At 47.7% G+C, this 26,857-nt stretch overlaps 1 protein-coding gene across 6 annotated transcripts in view; it reads right to left on the bottom strand.

Moving 5' to 3' along the window:
- The window catches only part of SLC35D2 (solute carrier family 35 member D2), a 76,911-nt gene extending 56,249 nt beyond the window's left edge, over positions 1-20,662 (bottom strand). For 5 of the 6 annotated variants that reach the window (XM_037056194.1, XM_037056196.1, XM_037056198.1 and 2 more), the window contains exon 1: positions 20,465-20,662. In XM_037056194.1, the coding sequence (XP_036912089.1) occupies positions 20,465-20,610 (146 nt within the window). In that variant the 5' untranslated portion in view covers positions 20,611-20,662. Of the gene's footprint in view, positions 1-20,209; positions 20,258-20,464 lie in introns of those variants that run through there. The other variant, XM_037056199.1, reaches the window with a different exon arrangement.
- Positions 20,663-26,857: the final 6,195 nt, after the last annotated feature.

Here is a 26,857-nt window from a genome sequence, read left to right as displayed (position 1 = left end):
ATTTTATTTATTTATTTTCAGAGAGAACGGACCAGAAGGGGAAAGAGAAACATCAATGTGTGGTTGCCTGTCACGGCCCCCTACTGGGGACCTGGCCCACAACCCAGGCATGTGCCCTGACTGGGAATCAAACCCACAATTCTATGGTTCACAGGCTGGTGCTCAATCCACTGGGCCACACCAGCCAGGGCTGGGTCATGTTCATTTTTTTTAAAACCAAGGAGTCCTTATCTTTTAGCATTACATAGTGAAATGCCTGTAATGATATATTTTAAATTTGCTTCAAAGTAATCTGGGGGAAAATGGTGAGATTAAGTAACAGAGGGACATGAATGTAACAAAGTGGTTGAAACTGGGCAATGGCTACATGGTGATTCATTTATTGTTTGTTTCATTTTGTTTTTAATAACATAACCAGGCACAAATCCAGTAAGAGATTTCCAAGAAACACATCTACAAAGAAAACTATAAGTCAATATTTAAAAAATTAAAGAAGCCCTAAATAAAGTTTATGGATTGGGAACCTAATACTATCCATTATACTCAAACGGAGCTATATAATCGATGCAATCTCTGTAAAAACATCAGCAGGTGTTTTGTGGAAACTGACAAGTTGATCCTAAAAATGAATAGAAGGCAAAGAACAAATTTACCCAAGATAATCTTTAAGAACAATGAAACCAGAGAAATTATTCTACTGGATGTCAGCATCACTGTAAACTTACAATGTGGTAGACTTACACTGTAAATCTAAATGAGGTAGTGTGGTATTTGGACAATAGGGCAACGGAAGAGACCAGAGATGGGGACAGATACACATATATGATACCTGATTTGTGACAAGAGTGACAGTGCAGAGCAATGGGGAAAAGAGATGCCATTTCCACAAATGGCACTGGGCAATCTGGATAAACCCTGACCCTGTCTCACACCACCCTGAAGAAGGTAGCTCGCCACTTCCCTGGGCTCACTCATTGCCCAGCCTTCTACTGGCTCCCAGCCATTCTCTGAGGCTAATAAAAAAAGGGGGGGCGGGATTTAAGTTTAAAAACAAAACAAAACACTTCAGTCCTTGATCTGCCTGTCCTACGGACACATACCTATTTTAGACAGGCAAGAAAAAAATGAAAAATCAGCCTATCTTATTAGAGAAAACAGAATAAACAGTACCACTGTGAGAATAAAACGAACTCTAGTAGATGGATGCTGGGTTGTGCTGTTGGGGGAAATTGATAGCTATTTTAAGACACAACACAGTGACTAGGGAGTGATTTGTTTTTGCAGCCCTGTTGTTTTTGCAGCCCGGTGGCTTGTTTTGGCCCAAAGAGGCCAAAAGCCTCTTTTGGCTTCTCTGGACTGCTTATCTAACACTCTGCTTCCTGCTTCTGTAAACTGCCTCCTGCTTTCGCACCAGAAGTAAAGGTCCCAAGGACCGGCCCTCCCTTGCTCTATAAAAATAACTGCTCCCCCGCTGCTCAGTGCCCAGAATTTGGAGACTGACTTATCTGGGTCCACACGCATAAAATAAAGTTCCACTCTGTACACCTGAAAGCAGCTGAGTTGTTTTCTGTAACACTGTCACCCAGATACTGCCTTCTGGACTGAAGCAGTCATTCCCAGGTGCCCAAGAGCATCCTCTGGTGAAGAAACCTGCCTTGCCAATAGCATACTCCCTCTCTGAGGGCAACCTGCATTCCAAAGGCTGGTCTATGCAGGGGTAGAAAGGCTAGGGCCTCTCGCCCCAACTCAGAACAACTCTGTCAAGAGACTCTGGGATTAGGCTTTGTTGTGAACACAGCACAGCCCAATCTCTCCCTCTGCCTAAGCCTGCTTCCCACCCCATCACCACAAAAATGAATCCCAAGAGTGCTCCTCATATACTTCCCCAAATCTCAGAATCTGCTTCCCGGAGAATACAATTTGGGACATCAAACAAAATAATAGGATATAGGAGACCATTCCACATGGTGTGGGCCCAGCTCCCACTCAGAGATGCACAGGACTCACGCCCACGGATAGGTTCTCTTGTGAGGAATCAGGCCTGCATGGTACCTAGACTGCTATGAGAGATGCTTCTGCTAAAACTCCCTCACCCTGAATTGAGGTAGAAAATGTTTACTGCGCATCTTTAAAGAAACTTCCTAAAATCTATGGTAAACCTTCCAAGGAAAAGTATAACCAGTTCAACCACTTTTCCCCTTGCATTTGCAAATATCCTTCTTTTGTGATGTGATTAGTGGCATCCTCTCCTTTGTTTTCTGTAAAAGGTAACCACCTAAAGTGAACCTGTGCATAGTAAATGAGGACCATCATGTAGTGTGCCCAGAAAAAGCAATAAAAGCTTGTTAAGGCAAGGGTTGGGGCACTCTCCCCTTGAGAGGGTGGTCCAGGCACTCTAAGGCTTTTTCTCCTCTTGAGAGAGAAGCCACCCATCCCTTTTTCTCCACTGGACTCACAGTCCATGTGAATTTGTCTCATCTCAGCTACAATGCCATGGACCCCACAAGCAAGTAAGACAGCAGTAAGACAACAATATAAAGAAACTACAACAACAACAACAAAAACTTACAGAAGCCCTAGCTGGTGCGGCTCAGTGGATTGAGCGCGGGCTGCGAACCAAGGGCTCGCCAGTTTGATTCCCAGTCAGGGCACATGCCTGGGTTGCAAGCCAGGTCCCTGGTACAGGGGGCACAAGAGGCAACCACACATTGACGATCCTCTCCCTCTCATTCTCCTTCTCTTCACCTCTCTCTAAAAAAATGAATAAATAAAATCTTAAAAAAAACTTACAGAAGGTAGACAAAGAGCCCAGCCTAAAAGAAACTATAATATGTGGAGAGAAGGAACTCTTCATAATTGCAGAACACCTTAGTAAGAAGATGAGGTCAATAAAACAAGTGATCAAAATTCAGAGGATAAAACAGTCAGATGAAGAGGGCATATACAGGTCTACAAACAAACCAAGGACCAAAACAACACACCTGCCACATGAGTAACTTAGAAACAATATGAAACTACATGGCCACTGCTGAAAATTGAATTACCATCCCTGGAAGTAGGGTAAATGCAGAAGAAAAAGACTCTGAAGTACCTATTCAAAGATAAATAGATATGGAAGACAGACAAACACCTCATGCAGGACTAATTGCTGAGTCAGGTGTGAAGAACTCAGTAAAAAGAGAAAATGATTTTAAAAGACAGATTTATTTCCATGACATGAAGAAAATAAGCTGAATTTTCAGATCTAAAAGCATACTTATTACAGAAAAATCTGTTAAGAATGCTCAATATGATTAATACAGTAGCCATGAACTCTTCATGAAAAAAACAGGTTACCTGACAATGGAATCCACCAATTAGGAGTCAAATCAAAACAATAAACTCTGGAATGGAGACAACTGTGGGATTATAATTACAGAACAAGATGCTAAATTATAAAAGAAGTTATGGAGGGAAGGGAAGAGGGGAAGAAGTATGCAAGCGTCCTCATCTTTCATAGCACAGAGGTCATACATACTATCAAAAATTGAAATGTGTTTCTAAAATAAACATAATGACGGCAACTGAATATTTTTCATGACCTCTTAATCCTAATGGGGTCTTTTAAGACATATTAACTCCTAAAAACAGGAACATAGACCCATGGAACAAAACAGAGAACCCAGAAATAAACCCAACTCTGTACAGTCAATTAATATTTGACAAAGGGGGCAATAACATAAAATGAGGTAAAGATAGCCTCTTCAACAAATGGTGCTGGGAGAACTGGACAGCTACATGCAAAAAAATGAAACTCGAGCACCAACTTATACCATACACCAAAGTAAATTCAAAATGGATAAAAGACTTAAATATAAGCCATGACACCATTAAAGTCCTAGAGGAGAACATTGACAGGAAAATATCAGATATTTCATGCAGCAATATTTTTACTGATATGTCCCCTAGAGCAAGGAATATAAAGGAAAGAATAAACAAATGGGATCTCATCAAAATAAAAAGCTTCTGCGCAGCTAAAGAAAACAGCATTAAAATAAAAAGACAACCAACTGTATGGGAAAACATATTTGCCAATGATACCTCAGACAAAGGTTTAATCTCCAAAATACACAAAGAACTCACATGACTTCACTCTAAGAAGACAACTAACCCAACTGAAAAATGGGGAAAGGACTTGAACAGACACTTCACCAGGAGGACATACAGAGGATCCAGAGACACATGAAGAGATGGTCAATATCACTTGCCATCAGAGAGATGCAAATTAAAACCACAATGAGATACCACTTAACACCAGTCAGAATGGCTATCATAAACAAAGAAACAAACAACAAGTGCTGGAGAGGTTGTGGGGAAAAGGGGACCCTATTCACTGTTGGTGGGATTGCAGACTGGTACAACCATTATGGAAAACAGTGTAGAATTTTCTCAGAAAACTAAAATTAGACCTGCCTTTTGACCCAGCAATTCCACTGCTGGGACTGTATTCTAAGAACCCTAAAACACCAATCCCAAAGAACATATGCACCCCAATGTTCATAGCAGCACAATTTACAATAGCCAAGAGATGGAAGCAACCTAGGTGCCCATCAATAAATGAATGGATCAAAAAACTCTGGTATATATACACAATGGAATTCTATGCAGCAGAAAGAAAGAAGGAGCTCCTACCTTTTGCAACAGCATGGATGAAACTGGACAGCATTATGCTGAGTGAAATAAGCCAGGTGTTGAAGGACAAATACCGTATGATCTCACCTTTAACAGGAAGCTAATCAACAAAACAAACAAGCAAGCAAAATATAACCAAAGACTCTGAAATAGAGAACAGGCTGACAGTGTCCAGAGGGGAGAGGGGAGGGAATTTCAGGGGAAATAGGGGAGGGATTTAGAGGAACAAATATAAAGGATACATGGACAACAACTAAGAAGGGTGGAAATGCAAGGGAGGGGGGAAGCACAGGGGCGGGGGGTTGTGATGGGAGTAATAGACAGAAAACTGTACTTGGAAAATAATTAAATATTTTAAAAAGTGAAAAAAAAGACATATTAACTCCACACTATAAGTGAAGAAATACATACAGCTGAAAGTCAACAATTGTTTTTGTTGAACTTTCTCTTTCCTCCATTCAAATCAGTTAGAAGTAATTTCCTACATACATGCTGCTTGCAATCTCCACCTTAACTAAGTCTTCAAATGCAGGCAGCTTAGAAGTGGGGAGGGGGCCTTTCAACGGAACAAGAAAATGCTTCTTCGATGTTAGCACGAAGGGAACCACAGGGATGGGCCTCCTGTGATGGTTTCTACTTTCTCAGTGAAGTATCACAGAAGGAGGGTGGAGGATGGGGATGTGGGCAGTTCCACGTCAAGGAGTAAAGCTTGAAAGAGTCATTTCTGGGACAAGGAGAACTGTGTGAGGTTTGTGATCAACAATTAAAGTCAAACCAGCCAGCCCAGAGGGGTTTCTCTGCCAGGGCAGTCGCAGCTGCTCAAGCACTGAAGGAAGCAGGCAGGTGAAAGGAGGCTGCACTGGAAGAGTGACAGCCAAGGTGGGAGCCAGAAGGGAGCATGTGGCTGTGGGAGCTGCTCTCTGTGGGAGGGCTGAACCTGGAGGGAAGGGCTGCCCAGAGCCCAAGGTGGAGGCCATCCCTGCGGAGGCGGGAGTGACAACAGCAAGTGGGATGACACCAGCTCCTGTGACTCAGCACGGATACGCTGAAGCTCTGATGGCTGATGCCAGTCCCAGTTGAGAAGATCAGGTCTCTTCACTAAATGAGTTGCAGGAGCCTTGGAGCCAATGATAAGAACTTGAATTAGGCACTGTAAGGCCGGAGTTTGCAAGGAGCAGGCGCAGGGGAAGCCACCAGACTCTGCCTGCCCCGGCCCTGGCCACACCCAAGGTGAGATCAGAAACCAGCTCCGCCTTGGGTGGAAAAGGGAGCAGCATCTTCGGGAGATGTACTGTCACAGGGGGCCCAGGTAACCAGGTTCTTAGTGATCAGGACACAGAATTGAACAGAACACACATAGTTTACATCAGAGAACATGGGAGCAGGCCAACTCCAAACAGACACTGACCTCATGGGCTGGAGGGATTGTATTCTTATAGGGCGGATCCATCCTGGCTAGTTTTGGCGGGCCTTTATTACTCATGCACAGTGGTTGTATTACTTTAAAGCTACTGCACATGTAGTCTCTCATGATTTTCCTTGATTGGCCACCGGAGAAGGGGATCACACAATGTTACCTGTCAGGATGAGCGGAGTAGGATAAAATGGCAGCTGGACTACAATCGAAAATGGCGGCTGAACTACAACCCAGAAAAGGTGGCTGATGTCAAACCAGAGAGCTGAAAGGGCGGGCTTTGCCAAAACGAGTATCTGAAGAGCAACCTGACCCTGAGGAGAACCACCAATGATATATTGCCGCTTTGTTCAAAGGGGACCAATCCCCAGCTCCCATAAAGAGAGCCAACGAGTATAAAACCCCACCACATTCCCTGCTTGGGTGGCAACTTCCCTGGCCCCACTCTGTGGACCAGAGAACCTCGCCCAGGTGCACAAACCCCAATAAAGCTCTATACTGCCTAATTTTGTGGCTGATTGGCATTTCTTCCTCAGCGAAGCCTAAGAAAACCTTTCATTTGGTGCCGAAACCCAGGAGGAGTTGTTGTCTGCTGAAGACCGCTCCTCTCCCTACTCCCCGAGAAAGCCGCCCCACCAGTCCAGACTAAGAACCAGGGTAAGTGCCGTTGCCCTTAAGTTTCTGGTCCCCAAACACTGATGCCAGGCCCCCGTCTGCTGGGAGAGACTGCTCTCCACCAAATTGCTGTGCTGCGTCGGGGTGACCCTTCCAGGAGGGACTGCCCTCCCCCACTGAGAGGCTCTAGGCACCGGAGAGACGTCTCTGGGCCTAGATCCTCATTTTTACCGACTGGACCAGCAGATTGGGTTGAGGGACGCGGATTCCCATCTGCTGCTCCTTGTGGGACCAGGAATGGGGGTGCAGGAGTCCAAGCCAGATCCTAAATCACCTCTAGGGTGCGTTCTGAAAAATTTGAAAGTAATTGATCCTGGCCTCAAGCAAAAACGGCTGATTTTTCTATCCACTACGGCCTGGCCGTGATATCAGCTCGATCATCGTGAAACCTGCCCTCCTAGAGGTACTTTCAATTTTGTTACCCTTATTGACCTAGATAATTTTTGCAGACAGACTGGAAAATGGTCTGAGGTCTCACACATTCAGGGCTTTTGGGCCTTGCGCTCCCACCCTGATCTGTGCACTCAATGCTCAATACTCAGTGCTCAATGCTCCACAGCTCAAGTTCTTCTAGCCTGAGGAAACTCTGAACCTATACGGCCTCCTAAGCCTACTGCCCCAGAGCTTTCCTCCTTCTCTGATTCCCCTGAAGATCTTGCTGCTGCTTCTCCTCCTCCTCCTCAGCTCCCGCTGACAGCTACTCCAGCCCTGGCCCTCCCCTCTCAGCCGGATTCTCCCCCTCCCTCTGAAGACCGTTTCTTCCTCGGTCAGCTCACATACCCGCTGCTGCCTGAATCTAGAGGCCCTAGACCCCCGTATTTGCCCCCTCCGGGAAGTGGCAGGAGCAGAGGGTGTCGTTCAGGTCCATGTCCCTTTTTCACTAACTGACCTCTCTTCAATTGAAAAACGCCTAGGCTCTTTTTCCACTAAACCTACCAATTTTATCAAAGAATTCCAATACCTAGTCCAGGCTTATGACCTCACATGGCATGACCTGCACATCATTTTAACTTCCACCATGACCCTGGATGAGCATGACCGTGTCCGGACTGCAGCTAGGACTCACGCAGACCAAACCCACGCCACCAATCCCCTCATGCCAGTAGGGGCTGAAGCTATGCCAGAGGCAGAACCAGGCTGGGGCTACCAGGTAGGACAGGCGGGTATGCACCAATCTGCCCAGAAAGCAGTCAATTACAATAAGCTCAGAGAGGTCACCCAAGGCCGCGGAGAAAAGCCGGCGCTGTTTCTCAACAGACTAACCGAGGCAATGGTGCTCCATACCCGCCTTGACCCAGCTTCTAACACTGGGGCCACTGTCTTAACTACTCACTTTATCACCCGGTCAGCCCCAGACATTAGAAGAAGACTTAAAAAGGCCAAGGATGCCCCCCAAACCCCCATCTGAGATCTGGTAAATATGGCATTTAAGGTTTTCAATAACCGGGAAACAGAGGCTGAAGCTGCCCACCAGGCTTGCCTACAGCAAAAGGTAGCCCTGCAAACCCAGGCCATGCTAGTGGCCCTGTGGCCGGTGGCAAACACCAGCACAGGGACGAAGCCTAAGTCCAGGCCAAAGGACACCCCACTGGGCACCTGTTTCAAGTGTGGCAAAAAAGGGCACTGGGCCCGCCAGTGTCCTCAACCTCGGCCAAGGCCTTGCCCCAGTTGCCGGCAGCTTGGCCACTGGAGGGATGCCTGTCTCCTTAGAGGCTCATCCCCGGCACTTGCACTCGGGGGACCAAGGTGTGGACTCTTCCCTGGCTGCGCCGGAACTTCTTGGGACTCCTAGATGACTGAAGCGGCCCGCACTCGAAGACCCCTATCACCCTCACCGAGCCCAGGGTAACACTGCAGGTAGCGGGTAAGTCCATCTCTTTCCTAGTGGGGCCTACCTACTCTGTTTTACCATCTTTTTCAGGACCTCTTACTCCTTCCCAGATCTCGGTCATGGGGGTTGATGGACCCTGTCTTGCCTGTGGCGAACCCCCCTGCTTAGCTGCAGTCTGGATGGCTTTCCCTTTTCCCATTCATTCCTTGTCATACCCTCCTGCCCTATTCTACTTTTAGGATGGGATGTCCTCCAACTATTAAGTGCCACTCTCCAGATCATGCAAAACCCTACCCCTTCCTCCTCCCTTATCCTCCCGCTGTTAGGAAATCCAATTCCTCCTCCAGCTCTGCCCATTTCCCCTTCCCTCGTCGGCCCACAAGTATGGGACACTTCTGTCCCAACCGGAGCTTCCCACCATCCCCCGGTTGTTATCCGCATCAAGCGCCCTCACGTTTTCCCATCCCAATCCCAATTCCCTATCTCCCACGCAAATTTAAAGGGGTTACAGCCCATCATCACTCACCTCCTAGACCAGAAAATTCTTGTCCCTGTCAATTCTCCGTGCAACACTCCCATTCTCCTGGTCAAAAAACCATCCAGAGCCTACCGCCTGGTCCAGGACCTTAGACGTATTGACGAAGCGGTCATCCCTATCTACCCGGTAGTCCCTAACCCCTACACTATTCTCTCTCACATTCCTTCTAATACAACCCACTGCTCAGTTCTAGACCTCAAAGATGCTTTCTTCGATATCCCACTACACCCACAGTCCCAGTTTCTTTTCGCCTTCATATGGACAGACTCTGACACTGCTCTATCACAACAGCTCACGTGGACAGTCTTGCCACAAGGGTTTAGAGATAGCCCCCATCTATTTGGTCAGGCTTTAGCTTGGGACTTAGCCTCCTGTGACCTAGGTTCCAGCAAAGTCCTCCAATATGTGGATGACCTCCTTCTCTGCAGCCCCTTTGCAAAATTCCAGACAACATACTGCAGATCTCCTTAACTTCCTTGTCCAAAAAGGATACCAAGTCTCCCCTGACAAGGCTCAGTTGTCAAGCCAGCAAGTCACCTACTTAGGTCTCTCTCTCTCCCCTACTTCGAGCAGCCTTACAGCAGACCGCATTCAACTCCTCCATAATCTCCAACCACCAACGACAGGAGATCAAATTCTATCTTTCTATCTTTCTTAGGGCTAGTTGGATTTTTCAGTCATTGGGACCCCAACTTTGCCCTACTTGCCAAAGCACTGTAGGAAGAGGCCAAAGACACTCATAAAGGCCCCCTTACGTCTCCCAAGCTAGTGCAGAAAACTTTTGCCGTCCTGCGAGACACTTTGTTACAGGCCCCCGCCCTTAGTCTTCCCAATCCCTCCCATCCTTTCCATCTGTTTACAGATGAGAGACAGGGAATTATGGTTGGAGTCTTGGCTCAGCTGATAGGCCCAACATACTGCCCAGTTGCCTACTTTTCAAAACGGTTTGACCCTATCCTACACGGATGGCAGCTGTGCCTCCGGGAGTTAGGGAGCGTGGCTGAACTTGGGAAGGAAGCCCTCAAACTCACTCTATGCCAACCTGTTACTGTATTTTCCTCTCATCGCCTTACAGACCTGCTATCCCACCGAGCTTTCGCTCTCTTTTGAGCCCCTCCCCTCTACAGGAATTCCACCTCCTGTTTGTTGAGGGGACGGCCCTGTCTCTCCAGCTCTCACCGCGCCTCAACCCAGCTACCCTCCTTTCAACCCCCACTATAGACATAGAGCCGGCCCACTCTTGCCCAGAAGTACTAGACTTCCTTAGTCAACTTCTAGACCGTATATCTGACAAGCCTCTCCCCCAGGTGGATCTCACTCTATTTGTAGATGGAAGTTCAGTGCTCGGAGCTGATGGCCGGAGATGAGCGGCCTATGTGGTTACAACTCTGACTGAAACCCTTGAGGCCAATAAGCTCCCTGAAGGTGCAACCTCTCAGAAAGCTGAACTCATAGCCGTCACCCAGGCATTTACCCTAGCCCAGGATAAGAAGGTTACTATCTACACAGACTCCAAATATGCTTTCTTGATTGTTCATAGCCACTTGGCTTTGTGGAAGGAAAGGGGCTTCCTCACGACTAAAGGTTCGCCCGTTGTTAATGCCTCCCTCATTGCCAAACTCCTCCAGGCCACAGACCTGCCCACTGCCATAGCAGTTGTCCACTGTAAGGGTCACCAGGCCTCACTGGACCATTTCCCGTGGCAATGCCCGGGCAGATGCTGCAGCTCGAGAACTCACTGCACACGCCCTGCCACACCCCATCCTTTTTCTGACCATTCATATTTGCCCCGCCTATTACCACCCCCCAGAGTACTCCACCCACCTCCAGCAGGGCGGGCACCCAGGAAATGACAGGTGGGTCTTCCTCAAAGGAAAAATAGCCCTACCCCAGGAACAGGCCACTGGACTTCTCTCTGAAATTCACCAATCTTTGCACATTGGTCCGAAAGCTCTGATAAGGTTTCTAGACCCCCTGTTTATTCATCCCACTCTTTTCCAAACTATCAAGGAAGTCCACTCTAAATGTGCCATCTGCTCCAAGACATCCACCCAGGGAGGAACGAAGCCTCAGGTCCTAGGCCATCAACTACGTGAACACCTCTGGGACAGGATTGGCAGGTCGACTTAACGCACATGCCTCCCCACAAGAAATTCCACTACCTTTTAACCTTTGTTGACACGTTTTCAGGTTGGATCGAGGCCCATCCCATGATGAGAGAAACAGCGGATACGGTAGCCGACTTCCTCCTCAACTACATCATCCCACAATTTGGGCTGCCCTCCTCTATCCGGTCAGACAACAGCCCAGGCTTCATCTCCCAAATCGTCCAGCAGGTCTCCTCCTCCCTTGGCATCACCTGGAAGCTGCACATCCCTTATCATCCCTAGTCTTCCAGTAAAGTAGAACGGGCTAACAGTATCCTGAAAGCCCACCTAACCAAACTTATCATAGAAACCAGAAATTCCTCGCTCTCTCTGCTCCCTCTGGCCCTCACTCGAATACAGGCAGCCCCACAGGATCCAACAGGACGTAGCCCTTTCGAACTACTGTACGACCTCCCTTTCCTTACTAACCATAACCTGCCAGTACATACACCCCCTCTGGCCTCCTATCTGCCTTATCTCTCTCTCCTCCAGCATCTTCTCCGTGAACAGGCTGACAGTTCTTCCTCCTGTGCGGGGGGTGTCCAGAGACAGGCCCGGTCACTCTCCTACAGCCTGGAGACCAGGTATTACTCAAGGAGCTCCGACCTGGACCGCTCCAGCCCAAGTGGACGGGACCACATACTGTCATTCTAACCACCCCCACAACAGCAAAGTTAGTGGGTCAGTCAGTGTGGGACTGTCAGTCAGTCCACCTCTCCTGCCTTAAGCCAGCCCCTGCCTCGAGAGAGTGGTCAGTGCAGCTCATAGGAAACACCCGAGTCCACTTTACTCGAACACCAGGTTATCCTGATGAAGTCTCTACAAATCCTCCTTCTCCTCCTTCTTACTCACCCAGGCCTGTCAAACACAATCCCTAAACTACAAACCAGATATATTTGAAGATTCTTTGTCCCAGAAACATATAAACCAGGTGAAAAAACCATTCCTTCCCTCATCACCACAGCCGACTGCCCACCAACCGGATGGTCAAAGCCTATCACTCTCTCAGCCCCCAACTCCAAATTCCGAGGACTCGCGGCATATACCTCTCCTGTTGCCTCTCTGTTCCACGCTCTCTGCTTCCTCTATGCCCAGACAGAAGAGCAGTGCAAACAGTGGCCAGACATATATATGGCGGGTGCCCTTACTCCTCTAAATACCATGAATGAGAAGCTGAGAAACCCTGGGCCTGTATACTATCCCAGATCCCTGGGATGACAAATGGGAAAAAGGAGTAAGAGGAAAGTTATACCAAAGCTGCTCATATTCATACCCCCAGAGCCCCACAGAAATATGTTGAGCCATTGCACCGCAACCCCTCAACCAGGCTACACTTACTCACACCATCCTCTCTAATAAACAGGCCCTATACACCCTAATCAAACAAGGCAAGCAGGAAAGTACTCCCTTCTCCTGGTTCAGTCTGATTAGGCAAGGAATTCAGCTGTTTAACATTACCACTATTGGCAACATCACTGACTGCTTCCTCTGCGCCTATCTTGCCCAATCACCCATCGCTGCTGTTCCTATACACACTCCTCTCAATGTCACAAACTCCCCAACACCTTTTCTCCTAAAAGATGTACCTCTCTTTCAAAACCTGATGGACAGTCCCAAAGTAATGTTACACTACTGCAGGCACTTCCTCAGGTGACCAGACTGTGCAGATATCGGGAACCACTACCAGCCCCCCGGGTCCATTTTTCTGGTGCAAGGGAACGCTGCTGCGGACCATCGACTCCTCCTCTGCCTTCCCCTGCTTCCCGACTGTGCTGACCCCACAGCTTATGCATTATAGAGGAGAGCTCAGGGGCAAACTAACCAGAAATAGAGAAAAATGAGCCATCTTCTTGCCCATACTAGTAGGTCTAAACTTCACCACAACCCTAGGCAGCAGCTGGGATAGGCAGTGCTGGGCTAACACAGTCTCCAAGCCACTCGCCAGTTATGGGCTGAGTTGGAGCAGGCCCTTGAGGCCTCTGCCTTCACTCTAGCATCTTTGCAGAGACAGATAACCTCAGTAGCCCAGGTTGCCCTCCAGAACCACAGAGCTCCAGACCTACTAACAGCAGAAAGAAGGGAAACGTGTCTCTTCCTGCAAGAACAGTGCTGCTTCTACGTGAATGAGAGCAGCGTAGTAGAAGAGAATGTTAATACCCTACAGAACCTCAGGGACAACTTACGCCGAGACCCCACCACTCTCGAAACAATAACCCCGTGGTGGCGTTCCCTACTCTTTACCACCCTGGCCCCAGTCCTAGGGCCAGTCATAATAATCTGCATACTGTTAATGCTTGGCCCATTTCCTGACATTCCTCCAGGAAAGAATTCGCGAAGCCTCCCGGGTTACCTTTAACCAGATGCTTCTTCAGGCCCAAACCTACTTGCCCCTCCCTGAGGGACCAAAACCGCCACCTCTAGCCCCTCCCCTCCACACGCCCCTGACAGCAGGAAGTGGCCAGACGGAACAGGGCGCCCCTTATCCTATCAAAGAGGTCAGAATGTCCTCTTTGAGGCGGGGTAGGACAAAATGGCTGCTGAACTACAACCCGGAAAAGACAGCTGACGTCAAACCAGGGAGCCGAAAGGGCGGGCTCTGCCAAAAAGGGTAGCCGCATAGCAACCTGAGTCCGAGGAAAGCCACCAATGATATATTGCCACTTTGTTCAAAGGGGACCAATCCCCAGCTCCCACGAAGAGAAGCAACCAAAATAAAACCCCGCCACATCCCCTGCTTGGGCGCGACTTCCCCAATACCACTTTGCAGACCAGAGAACCTCACCCAGGTGCGCAAACCCCAATAAAGCTCTATACTGCCTAACTTTGTGGCTGATTGGCATTTCTTCCTCGGTGGAGCCTAAGAAAACCTTTCATTACCGAATGTACCCCCCTTCTCCTGGGGTCCCCCTATACTAGGTTCACCTTGCCCACTGCCAGGGAATTACGTGGGCATCTCAATGCCAGAGATTGGTGAAAAGGAAAGAAATTATTTATTCAAAAGTTATACAGACTTAAAAGTAATGACTTAATGTCTCCATTAAGATCCCAAAATCCCTTAAAACATCCACAAACACGCACAGTTCTTCCTTGCCCCCTTTGCCCAGTCTGGGGTACCATACCTCAGGAAAAGAAATAAGTGTCTGTGGCTCAGGTAGCCCCCAGTTCTTCCTAGTAACCTGTGCTCAGCTGGCAGGCCTCCCTTGGTTCCCAGCACCATCAGCTGTGTCACCAGGATCTCCAGTTTTAAATATAAAACCTGCATGGCACCTTCTCCTGTCCCACCAGAGTCTTTTCACCCCCTTCCTTCTTGCAGCGTCTCTCCTGCCTTCTTCCAAACTGCTAAGAGAGAGCTCTGCATCGCTGCTACATCTTGCTTCCCAGCTTCCTAAGCTCCATGGCAAAGGGAGCCCCAAAGCCGCATGGTCCCCTCTGTTTTCGCCAAAGCAGCGTGGTCCCAACTTCACACCAAGCTCTCACAAAGGCACTGTAACCAGGAGGAGCTACCTTCCAGTTACCTCCTATGGGGAAGTCACCCCCCACACCCCCCCACACCCTCCCCCCCCCTGCCCCCCGCTCAAAGCATGGCCACAGCTATTTGACATATCTATAAACCAGTTAAAAGTTATAGATATGTTAAATGACCATGCCAGAGGTTAGCTGCAAGGCTGTTGCTATGCAAAATAGCTCTCAATGGCCCTGCTGTCTGTGTCCCAACCCTTCTGCTTTGTGGGGGTGAGGACATCCCATATTTTTAATATATCCTGGACACCCTGGGTTCTGGACCCCATTACATATCCCTCTTTGGGGACTGCCTGGCTGCACCCTGTTACAGCACATTTTCATCAAAGTTTTGAGAAATTAAGAATTGGCTTCATTTTTTTTAATGTAGATTTTCAGATTCTGATTCAATAGCTTTTATAAAAACCTTTCCAAGTGGTTCACACGATCCAGGCAGATTTGGAAACCATTGTTAAATGATGCCAAAGCTCTGGAATGCAGAAAGAAGTAGACACACAGCAAATACCTGTGAACTGAATATAATTGAGTTCTATATCTTTTAAGCATCATTTATAAATTCTTGCACATCATAAGGAATAGCATTAAAATGGCAACCAAACAACTGACTGCCTACACAACCATCGTGAATCGGAATAACTTGCTTTTCCCTCTCCCCCCAGGACATCTGATAGTGCAAGTACTTCAGTGACCTCTGTGTCCAACCAGGAAAGTAGTGCATCACGTTGAACTAAAAACAAAATAACTAGCACAAGTAACCATGACCACCCATCAGTCTTGTACCCCAACTACAAATAATCTGCTCAAAAATGACAAGAAAAAACATCCACTGTGTTACATGCCCATGACCCCGTGAATGAGGCAATTATTAAGGTCCTTCCTTCCAACCTGCAACACAACATTATCCTCAAACAGGTAATGCTTGGGTCAGATTTCTATGGTTTATTTTTGTAACCAAATCACACCAACCCTCCTTCCTTCAAAACTGCTCCTAAAGCACTTTGAGAAGAGAAAATGAACAATGTTATTTGAACTGGGTTCTCCAATTGTATGACATATCATATTACAGAAATGTGAACCATTTACTTACAAGGGTTATAAGGGTTTTCTCTTGCTAAGACAAAAGCTTGACTTTCTCCTTTAACCATGGACCTCAAAATTTTAAAGATGGAAAGGCTACAGCAAGGAATGTCTCATATAATATTCTTCTTGGTTGGACACTACCCTTCATTTCCAAAGCACTAACCAATGTTTACTGCTCCCTCTTCCAACAAGGAAAAATGTGTCTTGGAGGCACTAACTACCATGGCCAGAGAGCACACCTGCTCACTCAAGTTCAAAATGTGGGGACTGAGCACACTTTTGACACAACTTCCAACCACTCCCAAACAAGCCGGTTACTAGCATTCTCTTGTTTTTTATCAGAGGTGTCCAAGCTTTCTTTTTCTTTCATTAGCTTCCACTGCATGTGTTAAATGATCCAGATTTTGGCATATGGTCATTCTAATTTCTTTAAAGCAGGGTTTGCATTTCCCATGGACACCAGCAATCAAGCTGCCACACACTGGTAGAGACCTTGTAAACAATGTCAACAGCCATAGAACCACCAAAAAAAAAAAAAAATCCCAAATCTACAGCTTCCCTCTATATCCACTGCTAACCCCACCCCAATCAGAGCGATCTGTTAGAATGTAGAATACCGCAACTGCTTCCTAGCTCTTCTCCCTGCTTCCAATCATCATTTCTCTACCCACCCACCAGCCAAAGACATCTTTTTAATTGCACAAATTTGGCATGTCATTCCCATTGTAAAACCTTCCAAGGAATTTCCTATTACACTTGGATTAAAACTAAAATGATTTGTTTGTTTCAATGGTCTCCCTGCTTCCACCCTGGTCCCCCAATATCAGCTCTCAACACAGCAACCAGAGTGATTTAGATCATGGTGAGGCAGGAGACAGCATAGGAAGAACTATTGACACTGCACTGCTGTTACTGACCAGCGGCTAGCATCCTGGTTGCCAGGCAACACATTTTACCACTTAGGTCAAATAAATAGAAACGGAGGCAAAGAGGAGGAAGGAGACATGTCTCATTCACCAGCAAGACATGTCTTATGCACCAATTCAGCAGTTCTGAGCCTGGTCTGATAATATTGCCAGGTGTTCCAACACCACAAGAAACACTATGTTAGCAAGAAAGAGAGGAAGTCCTTGAAATTCTATGTAGCGTCTCCACTATCTGGGAAAAGAGGCCTTGGAGCTGTTGCTTTCATTCCAAGGCCTGGGATGCGGGAGAGGGTCCCCAGTGCCCAAAGACGGGGCCCATAAACAACTCCGGTTAACTGTCTACCTCTGGTCACTATCTGTTTTACGAGGGAGTCCCTGATGCTTACAGAAAGAGCCCATAAATAACTTTAGAAAGTGCCCCAATTTTAATCAACTGCCTCCTGTCACGTATTTGTTTTACAACAAGATCAACAAATGACGTCTGGAGCAAGATAAGGATTCAGACTAACAGACCCCAACATATACCTAAGTTTGGGTAGTCACATTCCCCCAGGAAAGCTGGCACCGCACTTACCCGTTAATCGATATGTAACTTTTTTCTCCTAACCTACCAACTATATAAGTCCGCAGAACAAATGTGTGTCTCCCTCCCTCTCTCTCTTTCTCCCTCTCCCCCTCTCCCCCTCCCTCCCTCTCTCCCTCTCTCTTTCTCCCTCCCTCTCTCCCTCTCTCTCTGTGCTCGTTGCTCTCCGGCCACTGGGCCTCTGGCCACCCGGCCTCAGGAGACCTGGGGGCTTGGCACCCTGGTTGGTCTTCAGCTGCTCTTACTTTTCTGCCCTGCTTTGCCCTGAAACTTTGCCTTTCAACCCCACTCTACCTAGTCCCATTCTCTTCCGTGGGAACAGGTCACTAATAAACTGGGTACATGCTAGTAGATTTGCTGATCTGTAATTTTTTTCGTGCATCAGCAAGAAGAACCCCGTCTCTCTGGTCAACAATGGTATTCCTCTGCTCCTTCTGATGGCCACAAAGGCCCTACACAATCTACCAGTTCACTACCTCGGACTCATCTAGTACCATTCCCATCCAAACTACTTACTCTTCCAGCCCTGGAATGTTGTTCCCCCATCTCCCTCACCTCACTTATGTCTTAGCTCACATGTCACCTCCATGGTGACACTGACCACACTAAGATGAAATTCTTTCCCATGCCCATATTCCATACTTTACTCCCTTTCCTGCCCATTTTTTCTCTTGACTGCACAACTGCATCTGCCATAATATAAATTCTAGCAGTTTATTTAATTCACTAGAAAGCTCCATGTAAGTTCCAGAAGGATAGATGTATGCTCATGACACTTGTGATTTTGATCTGCTTTATTCATTTCTGTATCCCAGTGCCTACAAGAGTGCTGGGCACATAACAGGTTCTTAAGAAGTATTATTGAGTGAAGGATCTGATCCTGCCTTCCCTGCTGACCTCCCTGACATCTCTCCTACCCTCTCGCAGTTGCCCACTCAGTTCCAGCCACAGTGCCCCCTCTGTTCCTCCAGCTGGCCCAGCTCATGCCCCCTTCAACACCTTCCCTTCTGTTGGGAATACTGGAGCACCAACCAGTCCATCCCAGGCACTCTCATTTCATACCTGAAATCACCTCACTTCTTCATTGTCGGGGGCCTAAAGACGGTGAATGCAATCCATTAAGAAAATCGCACCAGGAGGGCTTGGCTGAGGCAGCCCCAAACAGGATGCTGCAGCCCAGCCAGGTAGCCCCCACCCTTGTAGGCATCTCTTAATCACGAGTACTACCTACCAATTAAGATGCTGATCACGCGCCCACCCACCAACCGTCGCCAAGAGCATGCAGTGAGCATGCATAGGACAACCTATCGGGACCACCTCCCCTTTTCCCTTCCTCTCTATAAATAACAGCCCCGCCCAAAATAAAATTTTGCGGCTTGATCAGAAACCTTTGTCTTGCTGCCTTTCTCCGCGCCTCTTGTCCCATCCCTATACATCCATTTCAGGTAGACTCGGGACCCTCATTGACTGTTCCGCGGGACGGAACACTTCATGAACCCATTTGTTTATTTTCTGTCCTCACCATTGACCAGGGACCTCTAGGGCACAGGCTTTGTGAACAACAGTTCACACCTGCTTCCCTGGTGCCTGCCACGGGTCGTACACATAGTGAGGGTGTTGTCAGAATAACCAGCCAAGCTCATGTGGGTCTCCGCTTTCTCAAGTATCAAGTAAGAAGGCGGAATGGAGATACTCTGACATCTCTTTGTGCTCTTCATAAAATGCTGATTTTACAGTCTTATAGCAAGTATAGTTTACAGCCCTGGCTGGTGTAGCTCGGTGGATTGAGCGCGGGCCTGTGAACCAGAGTATCTGGTTCGATTCCCAGTTGGGGCGCATGCCTGGGTTGCAGGCCGGTTCCCGGCGGGGGACACACGGGAGGCAGCCATGCATTGGTGTTTCTCTCCCTCTCTCTTTCCCTTCCCCTCTAAAGATAAATAAATAAATAAATATCTTTTTTAAAAAGTATAGTTTACAAAGAGCCATCACTTATGACAGCTCCTGCAAAGCTCTGGGAGGCAATTAACAGTCCTATAATTACATCTGAGAAAACTGCTGACCATGGGACTGGCCCAAGAGGCACAGCTATTAAACGCTGAAGCTGGATCTAAATTCACAGCTCTTTCAATACTGCTACTGTGATAATAGAATTAAACACATTTTTTTAGTCCTTACAAACAGGTTCAAGGAACCATAAATTTGCTGGTTTACTGCACAGTCATCCAAAAAACTATATCATGGGAACTTCCCATTGCTTTCCCCAATCTCTATGCCGGTAATCTAAAAATGAATAATTACACAATACAAATAAACGTATCCTTCAGGACTGATCTGATTACTGAACGTCTAGCTTCCTGTAAAGGAATGTTCACTTGTTTCAGCTCATGGGTGCACTCGAAAGTACTGAGAGTCCTGCAGGTAGGTAGTGTTGACGTGTGCCCGCGGTCACTGCAGGTAGAATGACTTTTGTTGGTTTGTGGTTGGGTGTTTACCACACGGCAAAGCTCCCGGTCTGGCCGTGTGAAACGCAGTCCAGGTGGCGAGCACACAGCCACCCACTTTGGCGCTCGGACTCCCAGCGCTGCGTCCCGCCCACCTCCGTGCGGCCTCAGTGCACTGAGGGCAGGGCATCCCCCCAACTCTCTGCACCTCCCCGCCCCGTGCCCCGACGAGGGGACCTCACGAGTCCCTCCGGTCCCTGCCAGCTGGCCGGCGCGGCTCCGAGGGTAGCACAAGTGCCGGGAAGGTGCTGGGTCAGGTCACGCCCCGCGGAGCAGCTGAGCGCCCCTCGCCGACCCCGCCCGGCTCCCAGGCGCCCGCCTCACCCGTAGGTTGTCAGCAGCGCCTTGTTGACCAGCACGATGAGAAAGGAGCAGGTCNGGGCATCCCCCCAACTCTCTGCACCTCCCCGCCCCGTGCCCCGACGAGGGGACCTCACGAGTCCCTCCGGTCCCTGCCAGCTGGCCGGCGCGGCTCCGAGGGTAGCACAAGTGCCGGGAAGGTGCTGGGTCAGGTCACGCCCCGCGGAGCAGCTGAGCGCCCCTCGCTGACCCCGCCCGGCCCCCAGGCGCCCGCCTCACCCGTAGGTTGTCAGCAGCCCCTTGTTGACCAGCACGATGAGAAAGGAGCAGGTCCCGTAGAAGAGCGCCGACAGCAGCTGGGCCACCCCGGAAGGCAGCCGGCCGGAGGTGGGGTCCGCGCCCGCGCCGTCTGCCTGGCGAGTCATGGCCCGCTGCCCGCCACCGGCTGCCTGCCACCCGCACCCTCCTAGTCGCCCGCTGTGGCCTCGCTCCGCCGGCCCCGCCTGCCCCGCCCCAGTTCCGTCCCCGCCTGCTCCTCCCCGGGTCCCCGGACTGGGCGCAGCCCAACAGGAAGGGCCCCAGCGCGAACCCCACGCGCCCGCAAGGCCCTACCAGTGCCCCAAAACTGCCGGCGGGGGAGGAGCCCCGGCAGCGGGAGTTGGGCCTCAGAAATACCCTGCGCGAAGGAGCACCCCGCCGCCGCCGCCGCCGCCGCCCCCGCNCCCCCCCCCCCCCCCCCCCCCCCCGAGTCTAAAGGGAGATCAAAAATGGGTTTGGAAGAGTTCAAATGCCCTACCTACCTCCTTCCAGACTGCTCTTGGGGAGCAATGCTTCAACTTTAGGGTTGATTGTGCCTTTCCCTACTTTTTTAAACGTATAATTTACATAGAATGTTGCATAGAATGAAATGCAGATTTCATGAGTCCACAGTGCAATGGTTTTGACACATACACCCATGCAATCACCCAAATTAAAACATTTCCATCACCCCCAAAAGTGCCCTTTTTGCCCCACCGAAGTTTATCAGGAGTTATTCTGATTCTATTGCTATAGGTTAGATTTGCCTTTTCTGGAAATTCATGAGTATGTTCTCTCGTAGGGCTTTTTTTTTTTAGATAGAAAGAGGGAAACATGGATGTGAGAAACATTGATCCGTGATTGCCTCTCACACGCACCCCAACTCAGAGGAACCAGCAACCTTTCTGCAGGTCAAGGCCCAACCAAGCCACACCCCCAAGTCAGGACTCCAGCTTTTTCCACTTCCTTTGTATTTTTGCCACTCGCCCATTTTGTTGTTTTATTGTTGAATAGTACCACTATTTGTTTACTCATTCACCAGTTAAAAGGTATGTGGTTTCCAGTTTTAGGGCTAATATAAAAGATGCTTCCCTAAACATTCATGTGAATGTTTTCATTTGTTACGTTAGTACCTGCATTGGAATGGCTCAGTAAGGTAGGTGCAAAGTCTCCAGGCTTTCCTTGCCTCTGGGTGCTTTCTGGCAGGTTCTCTCTCCTTAGTGAGGGTCCACTTCCTATCCAGTGGTATAGCAACTAAGCAAGTGTCTGTTACTGGCATTAACCAAAGATCGTCCCAGAACCTCCTGCTCTGACCACAGTCCACTACTCTAGCGATTTTTTTAAAAATATTTTCTTTATTTATCTTTAGAGGGTAAGGGAAGGAGAGAGGAAGAGAAACATCAATGTATGGTTGTTTCTTGTGCACCCCCTGCTGGGAATTGGCCCCTGCGGGGAACTGGCCTGCAACCCAGGCATGTGCCCTTACTGGGAATCGAACCGCGATTGTCTGGTTCACAGGCCTGCGCTCAATCCACTGAGCTACACCAGCCAGGGCTCTAGCGATTTTTCAAATGTCCCATATTTTCATTCTAAATAACTTTAAAAATCTGAAACCTCAGCTTTGTGCTAATTATACCCATGCCATATAATTTTCTACTATAGGCACCGAACAACCAAGAACATCTTCAACACTGTTAAGAACTAAAGCTTAACTTTTGGCAAGTAACTAGCACTAAAAAACACGGAGTCCATGTTGCAAGAAAAAAAACACACATAAAAAATAAAATTAAAAAAAGGACTTCTGCCAAGATGGAGGCGTAGGTGGAAACACTGTGCCTTCTCCCACAACCAAGTATGAATACAACAAAGGTCTGGTAAACAAGACGCAGCCAAAGAACAGAAAATTGAACTATACAGAAGTCCAACAATGAACCCATTCAAATGGACCGGTAAGAGGGGCAGAGCCAGCAGCGGAGCGAGGTCAAGGAAGGAAGGATCCTGACCCAGGCGCGCAGGCAGCGGAAGTAGCAGCAGGTGGCAGCGCGGACCCAGTGAGGGTGCAGGGCAGGCTGGCAGCAGTCACACATTGACACACAGGCCAGCAGAGGAGTGGGCAGTGAGGCGGACCTCGAAGGCCCCAGTGGGCAAACCCAGTGAGTGTGCAAAGCGGCGGGCTGACCTCGGTTGCACATTCGCGCGTAGTGGGACATGCAGCCCCGGAGGTGGGAGGCGGCAGACTGGACCGCCATTGCTTTCCTTTGACCCCGCCCCCACATACAGCCTCACGACCCAGCAACTGAGTTGCCCCACCCTGGTGAACACCTAGGGCTCAGCTCCTCATATGTAACAGGCATGGACAGTCCAAAATATGGCTCTAGAAGAACTCAAAGCTCCAGAGCCAATAACACTAAGTGAAAAAGAAATAGCGAACCTCTCAGACATACAGTTCAAAACACTGGTGATCAGGATGCTCACAGAACTGGTTGATTATAGTCACAAATTAGAGGAACATATGAAGGCTAAACTGCGGAAATGAAGGGAAACGCACAGGAAATCAATAGTGATGGAAACAAAACTGGGACTCAAATCAATGGAGTGGACCAGAAGAAAGAACGAGAACGAGGACTTCCGCCAAGATGGAGGCATAGGTGGAAACACTGTGCCTTCTCCCACAACCAAGTTTGAATAAAACAAAGGTTTGGAGAAACAAAGACACAACCAAAGGAAAGAAAATTGAATTATACGGAAGTCCGACTACATCTAACTGTTCAACGGGGACGGTAAGAGGGGCGGAGCCAGGAGCGAGCAGGGTCGGGCAGGACAGGGCCCCCGACCCAGGCGCGCAGGCAGACGGAAACCAGTTGGGGTGCGGGGCAGACCGCAGGCGCATATTCGCGCACAGTGAGACAGACCACGCAGGCCCCAGGGGGCGAGGGCTGACGGTGGTGGCACACTCGAGTGCAGTGGGACGAAACGCGTGGGCCCGGTGATGGCAGCAACTGCGGCACCAGTGAGGGCCGTGGCAGCAGGAGGCGGACAGGACGCCATAGTCCCTCTTTGACCCCGCCCCCACATACAGCGTCACAACCCAGCGACTTAGTTGCCCTGCAAGACCAGTGAGAGCCATTGTCCCTCTTTGACCCCGCCCCTCACAACCCAGCGACTGAGTTGCTCTGTTCTAGTGAACACTTTAGGGCTCTGATCCTGCTATGGAACAGGCACGAACAACCAGAAAGATGGCACAAGAAAAACTCAAAGTCCCAGAGCCAATAACTCTAAGCGACCGAGAAATTGCCAGCCTCTCAGAAGCACAATTCAGGACACTATTTATCAGGATGCTCACAGAACTGGTTGATTATAGTCACAAATTAGAGGAACAAAGTTACAAATTAGAGGAACGTGTGAGGGCTGGACTGATTGAAATGAAGGGAGATGCACAGGAAACCAATAGTGATGGAAAGGAAACGGGGACACAAATCAATGGAATGGACCAGAAGGAAGAACAAAACATCCCACCAGAAAGGAATGAAGAAATGAGAATTCAAAAAAATGAGGAGAGGCTTAGGAACCTCCAGGACATCTTTAAACGTTCCAACATCCGGATTATAGGGGTACCAGAAGGGGGAAAGAAACAGCCACGAGTGGAAAACTTATTTGAACAAATAATAAAGGAGAACTTCCCCAGTCTGGCAAAGGAAATAGACTTCCAGGAAATCCAGGAAGCTCAGAGAGTGCCAAAGAAGTTGGACCCAAGAAGGAACACACCAAGGCACATCATAATTACATTAGCCAAGACTAAAATGAAGGAGAGAATCCTAGAAGCAGCAAGGGATAAGGGGACAGTCACCTACAAAGGAGTACCCATCAGACTGTCAGCGGATTTCTCAAAAGAGACCTTACAGACAAGAAGGGGCTGGAAAGAAGTATTCCAAGTCATGAAATCCAAAGACCTACAGCCAAGATTGCTTTATCCAGCAAAACTTTCATTTAGGATGGAAGGACAGATAAAGCGCTTCTCAGATAAGGTCAAGTTCAAGGAGTTCATCATCACCAAGCCCTTATTATATGAAATGCTAAAGGGACTTATATAAGAAAAAGAAGATGAAAAAGATGAACAGTGAAAGGACAGCAAACACAGTTATTAACAACCACACCTAAAACAAAAGCAAACCAAGAAGACAGCTAGATCAGGAGTGGAACCATAGAACTGAAGAACACATGGAGGGTTAGAAACAGGGGGGTGGGAGGGGGAGAAGAGGGGAGAAGGCACAGAAAATAGCATAGATGGTAGGCAGAAAATAGATAGGGGGGAGGGTGAGAATAGTGGGGGAAATATAGAATCCAAAGAACTTGAGACACGTGATTATAAACTAAGGAGGGGAGAATGGTGGGGGAGGGAGGGTGTGGGTGGAGGGGATTGAAGGGGGGAATAGAACAACTATAATGGTATAATCAATAAAATATATTAAAAAAAGAGAAAAAGAAAAGAAAGAACGAGAACGAAACATCCAACCAGAAAAGAAGAAACAAGAATTCAAATAAATGAGGAGAGGCTTAGGAACCTCCAGGACATCTTTAAATGTTCCAACATCCAAATTATAGGGGTACCAGAAGGGGGAAAGAAACAGCCACGAGTGGAAAACATAAATGAACAAATAATAAAGAACTTCCCCAGTCTGGCAAAGGAAAGAGACTTCCAGGAAATCCAGGAAGCTCAGAGTCCCAAAGAAGGTGGACCCAAGGAGGAACACACCAAGGCACATCATAAGTACATTAGCCAAGATTAAAATGAAGGAGAGAATCCTAGAAGCAGCAAGAGATAAGGGGACAGTCACCTACAAAGGAGTTCCTATCACACTGTCAGTGGACTTCTCAAAAGAGACCTTACAGACAAGAAGGGGCTGGAAAGAAGTATTCCAAGTCATGAAATCCAAAGACCTACATTCAAGATTGCTCTATCCAGCAAAGCTTTCATTTAGAATGGAAGAACAGATAAAGTGCTTCTCAGAGAAGATCAAATTCAAGGAGTTCATCATCACCAAGCCCTTATTATATGAAATGTTAAAGGGACTTATCTAAGAAAAAGATGAAAAATATTAACAGTGAAAGGACAGCAAACTCACAGTTATTAACAACCACACCTAAAACAAAAGCAAACCAAGAGGACAGCTAGATCAGGAGTGGAACCATAGAAATGAACAACACATGGAGGGGTAGCAACAGGGGAGTGGGAGGAGGAGAAGGGGGGAGAAGGTACAGAAAATAGCATAAACAGTAGGTAGAAAATAGATAGGGGGAGGGCAAGAATAGTAGGGGAAATATAGAATCTAAAGAACTTGAGACACGTGGTCATAAACTAAAGGGGGAATGGTGGAGGAGGGGGTGTGCAGGGGGGAGGGGAATAGAACAACTGTAATGGTATAATCAATGAAATATATTTTTTAAAAAATAAAACAAAAAAACACATGCAAGACCTTTTTAAAACAGAAAATAAATTCATAGGCAAATTGAATTTAAAAACCTGAACTTAAAATATTAATTTCCTGAAAAATATCAAGTTTCCAGTGAGTCTCCAAGTATGTTTTGATTGCCAAACAGTAGTCACTTTGAATGACATCCTTAATTACTTTGCATTTAATTTGCATCTACGTGGGTGCATCTATGCACCCACACTGGAAGACCTTAAGCCACTGTTAAAATCAGAACTCACAACTAAAGAGTTGCTTGTGAAATTCTTTTGCAAAGCCCCAAGCTGAACCTCATCATTTCAAGTACAAGACTAAATATATACTAAAAAAAAATGAATGAAAAACTGCACAGATAAAAAATAAACAGGGTGGTTTCTAGAGGAGGTGATGCCAGATCCCATATATACTGAACATAAGTAAAATCAAATCCCATACCTGATTACCCTAATGCAATAGGTTTGCAACACTTACCTATAGAAGTGTATTTGTAACACTGTAATAATGAACCGGATGACAAAGTTAAATGAGTATCTATGATATAAAAGGCTATTATTTTACAGTAAGACAAAGCAATTCATACTATGGTTCCAATTATGCTTAAAAGGTGACTGGGCTCTGGCCAGGTGGGTCAGTTGGTTGCATCATGGTCCCCTAGACCAAAAGCCTTGCAGTTTGATCACCGGTCCGGGAGCGAAAGACAGGCAACCAATCGATGTTTCTCTCTCTCTCACTCCTTGTCTCTAAAATCAATTTTAAAAAATTCTGAAGTGAGGATTAAAAAATATGTATATATAACTGGAATGAAATATAAAATGTATCAAAATAATAATGATGAATGTAGGACCATAGGAGACATTTCTTTCTAAATCTCTTTAATTTTTATACCATGGTGGTTATATTTTTATAG

The sequence above is a fragment of the Sturnira hondurensis genome, unplaced genomic scaffold (genome assembly GCF_014824575.4).
Source record: "Sturnira hondurensis isolate 20B ecotype Veracruz unplaced genomic scaffold, ASM1482457v3 Scaffold0008860, whole genome shotgun sequence".
NCBI classification, from domain to species: domain Eukaryota; kingdom Metazoa; phylum Chordata; class Mammalia; order Chiroptera; family Phyllostomidae; genus Sturnira; species Sturnira hondurensis.
The sequence above is the reverse complement of the archived record's forward strand: the minus strand, read 5'-3'. Positions and strand labels throughout refer to the sequence as shown.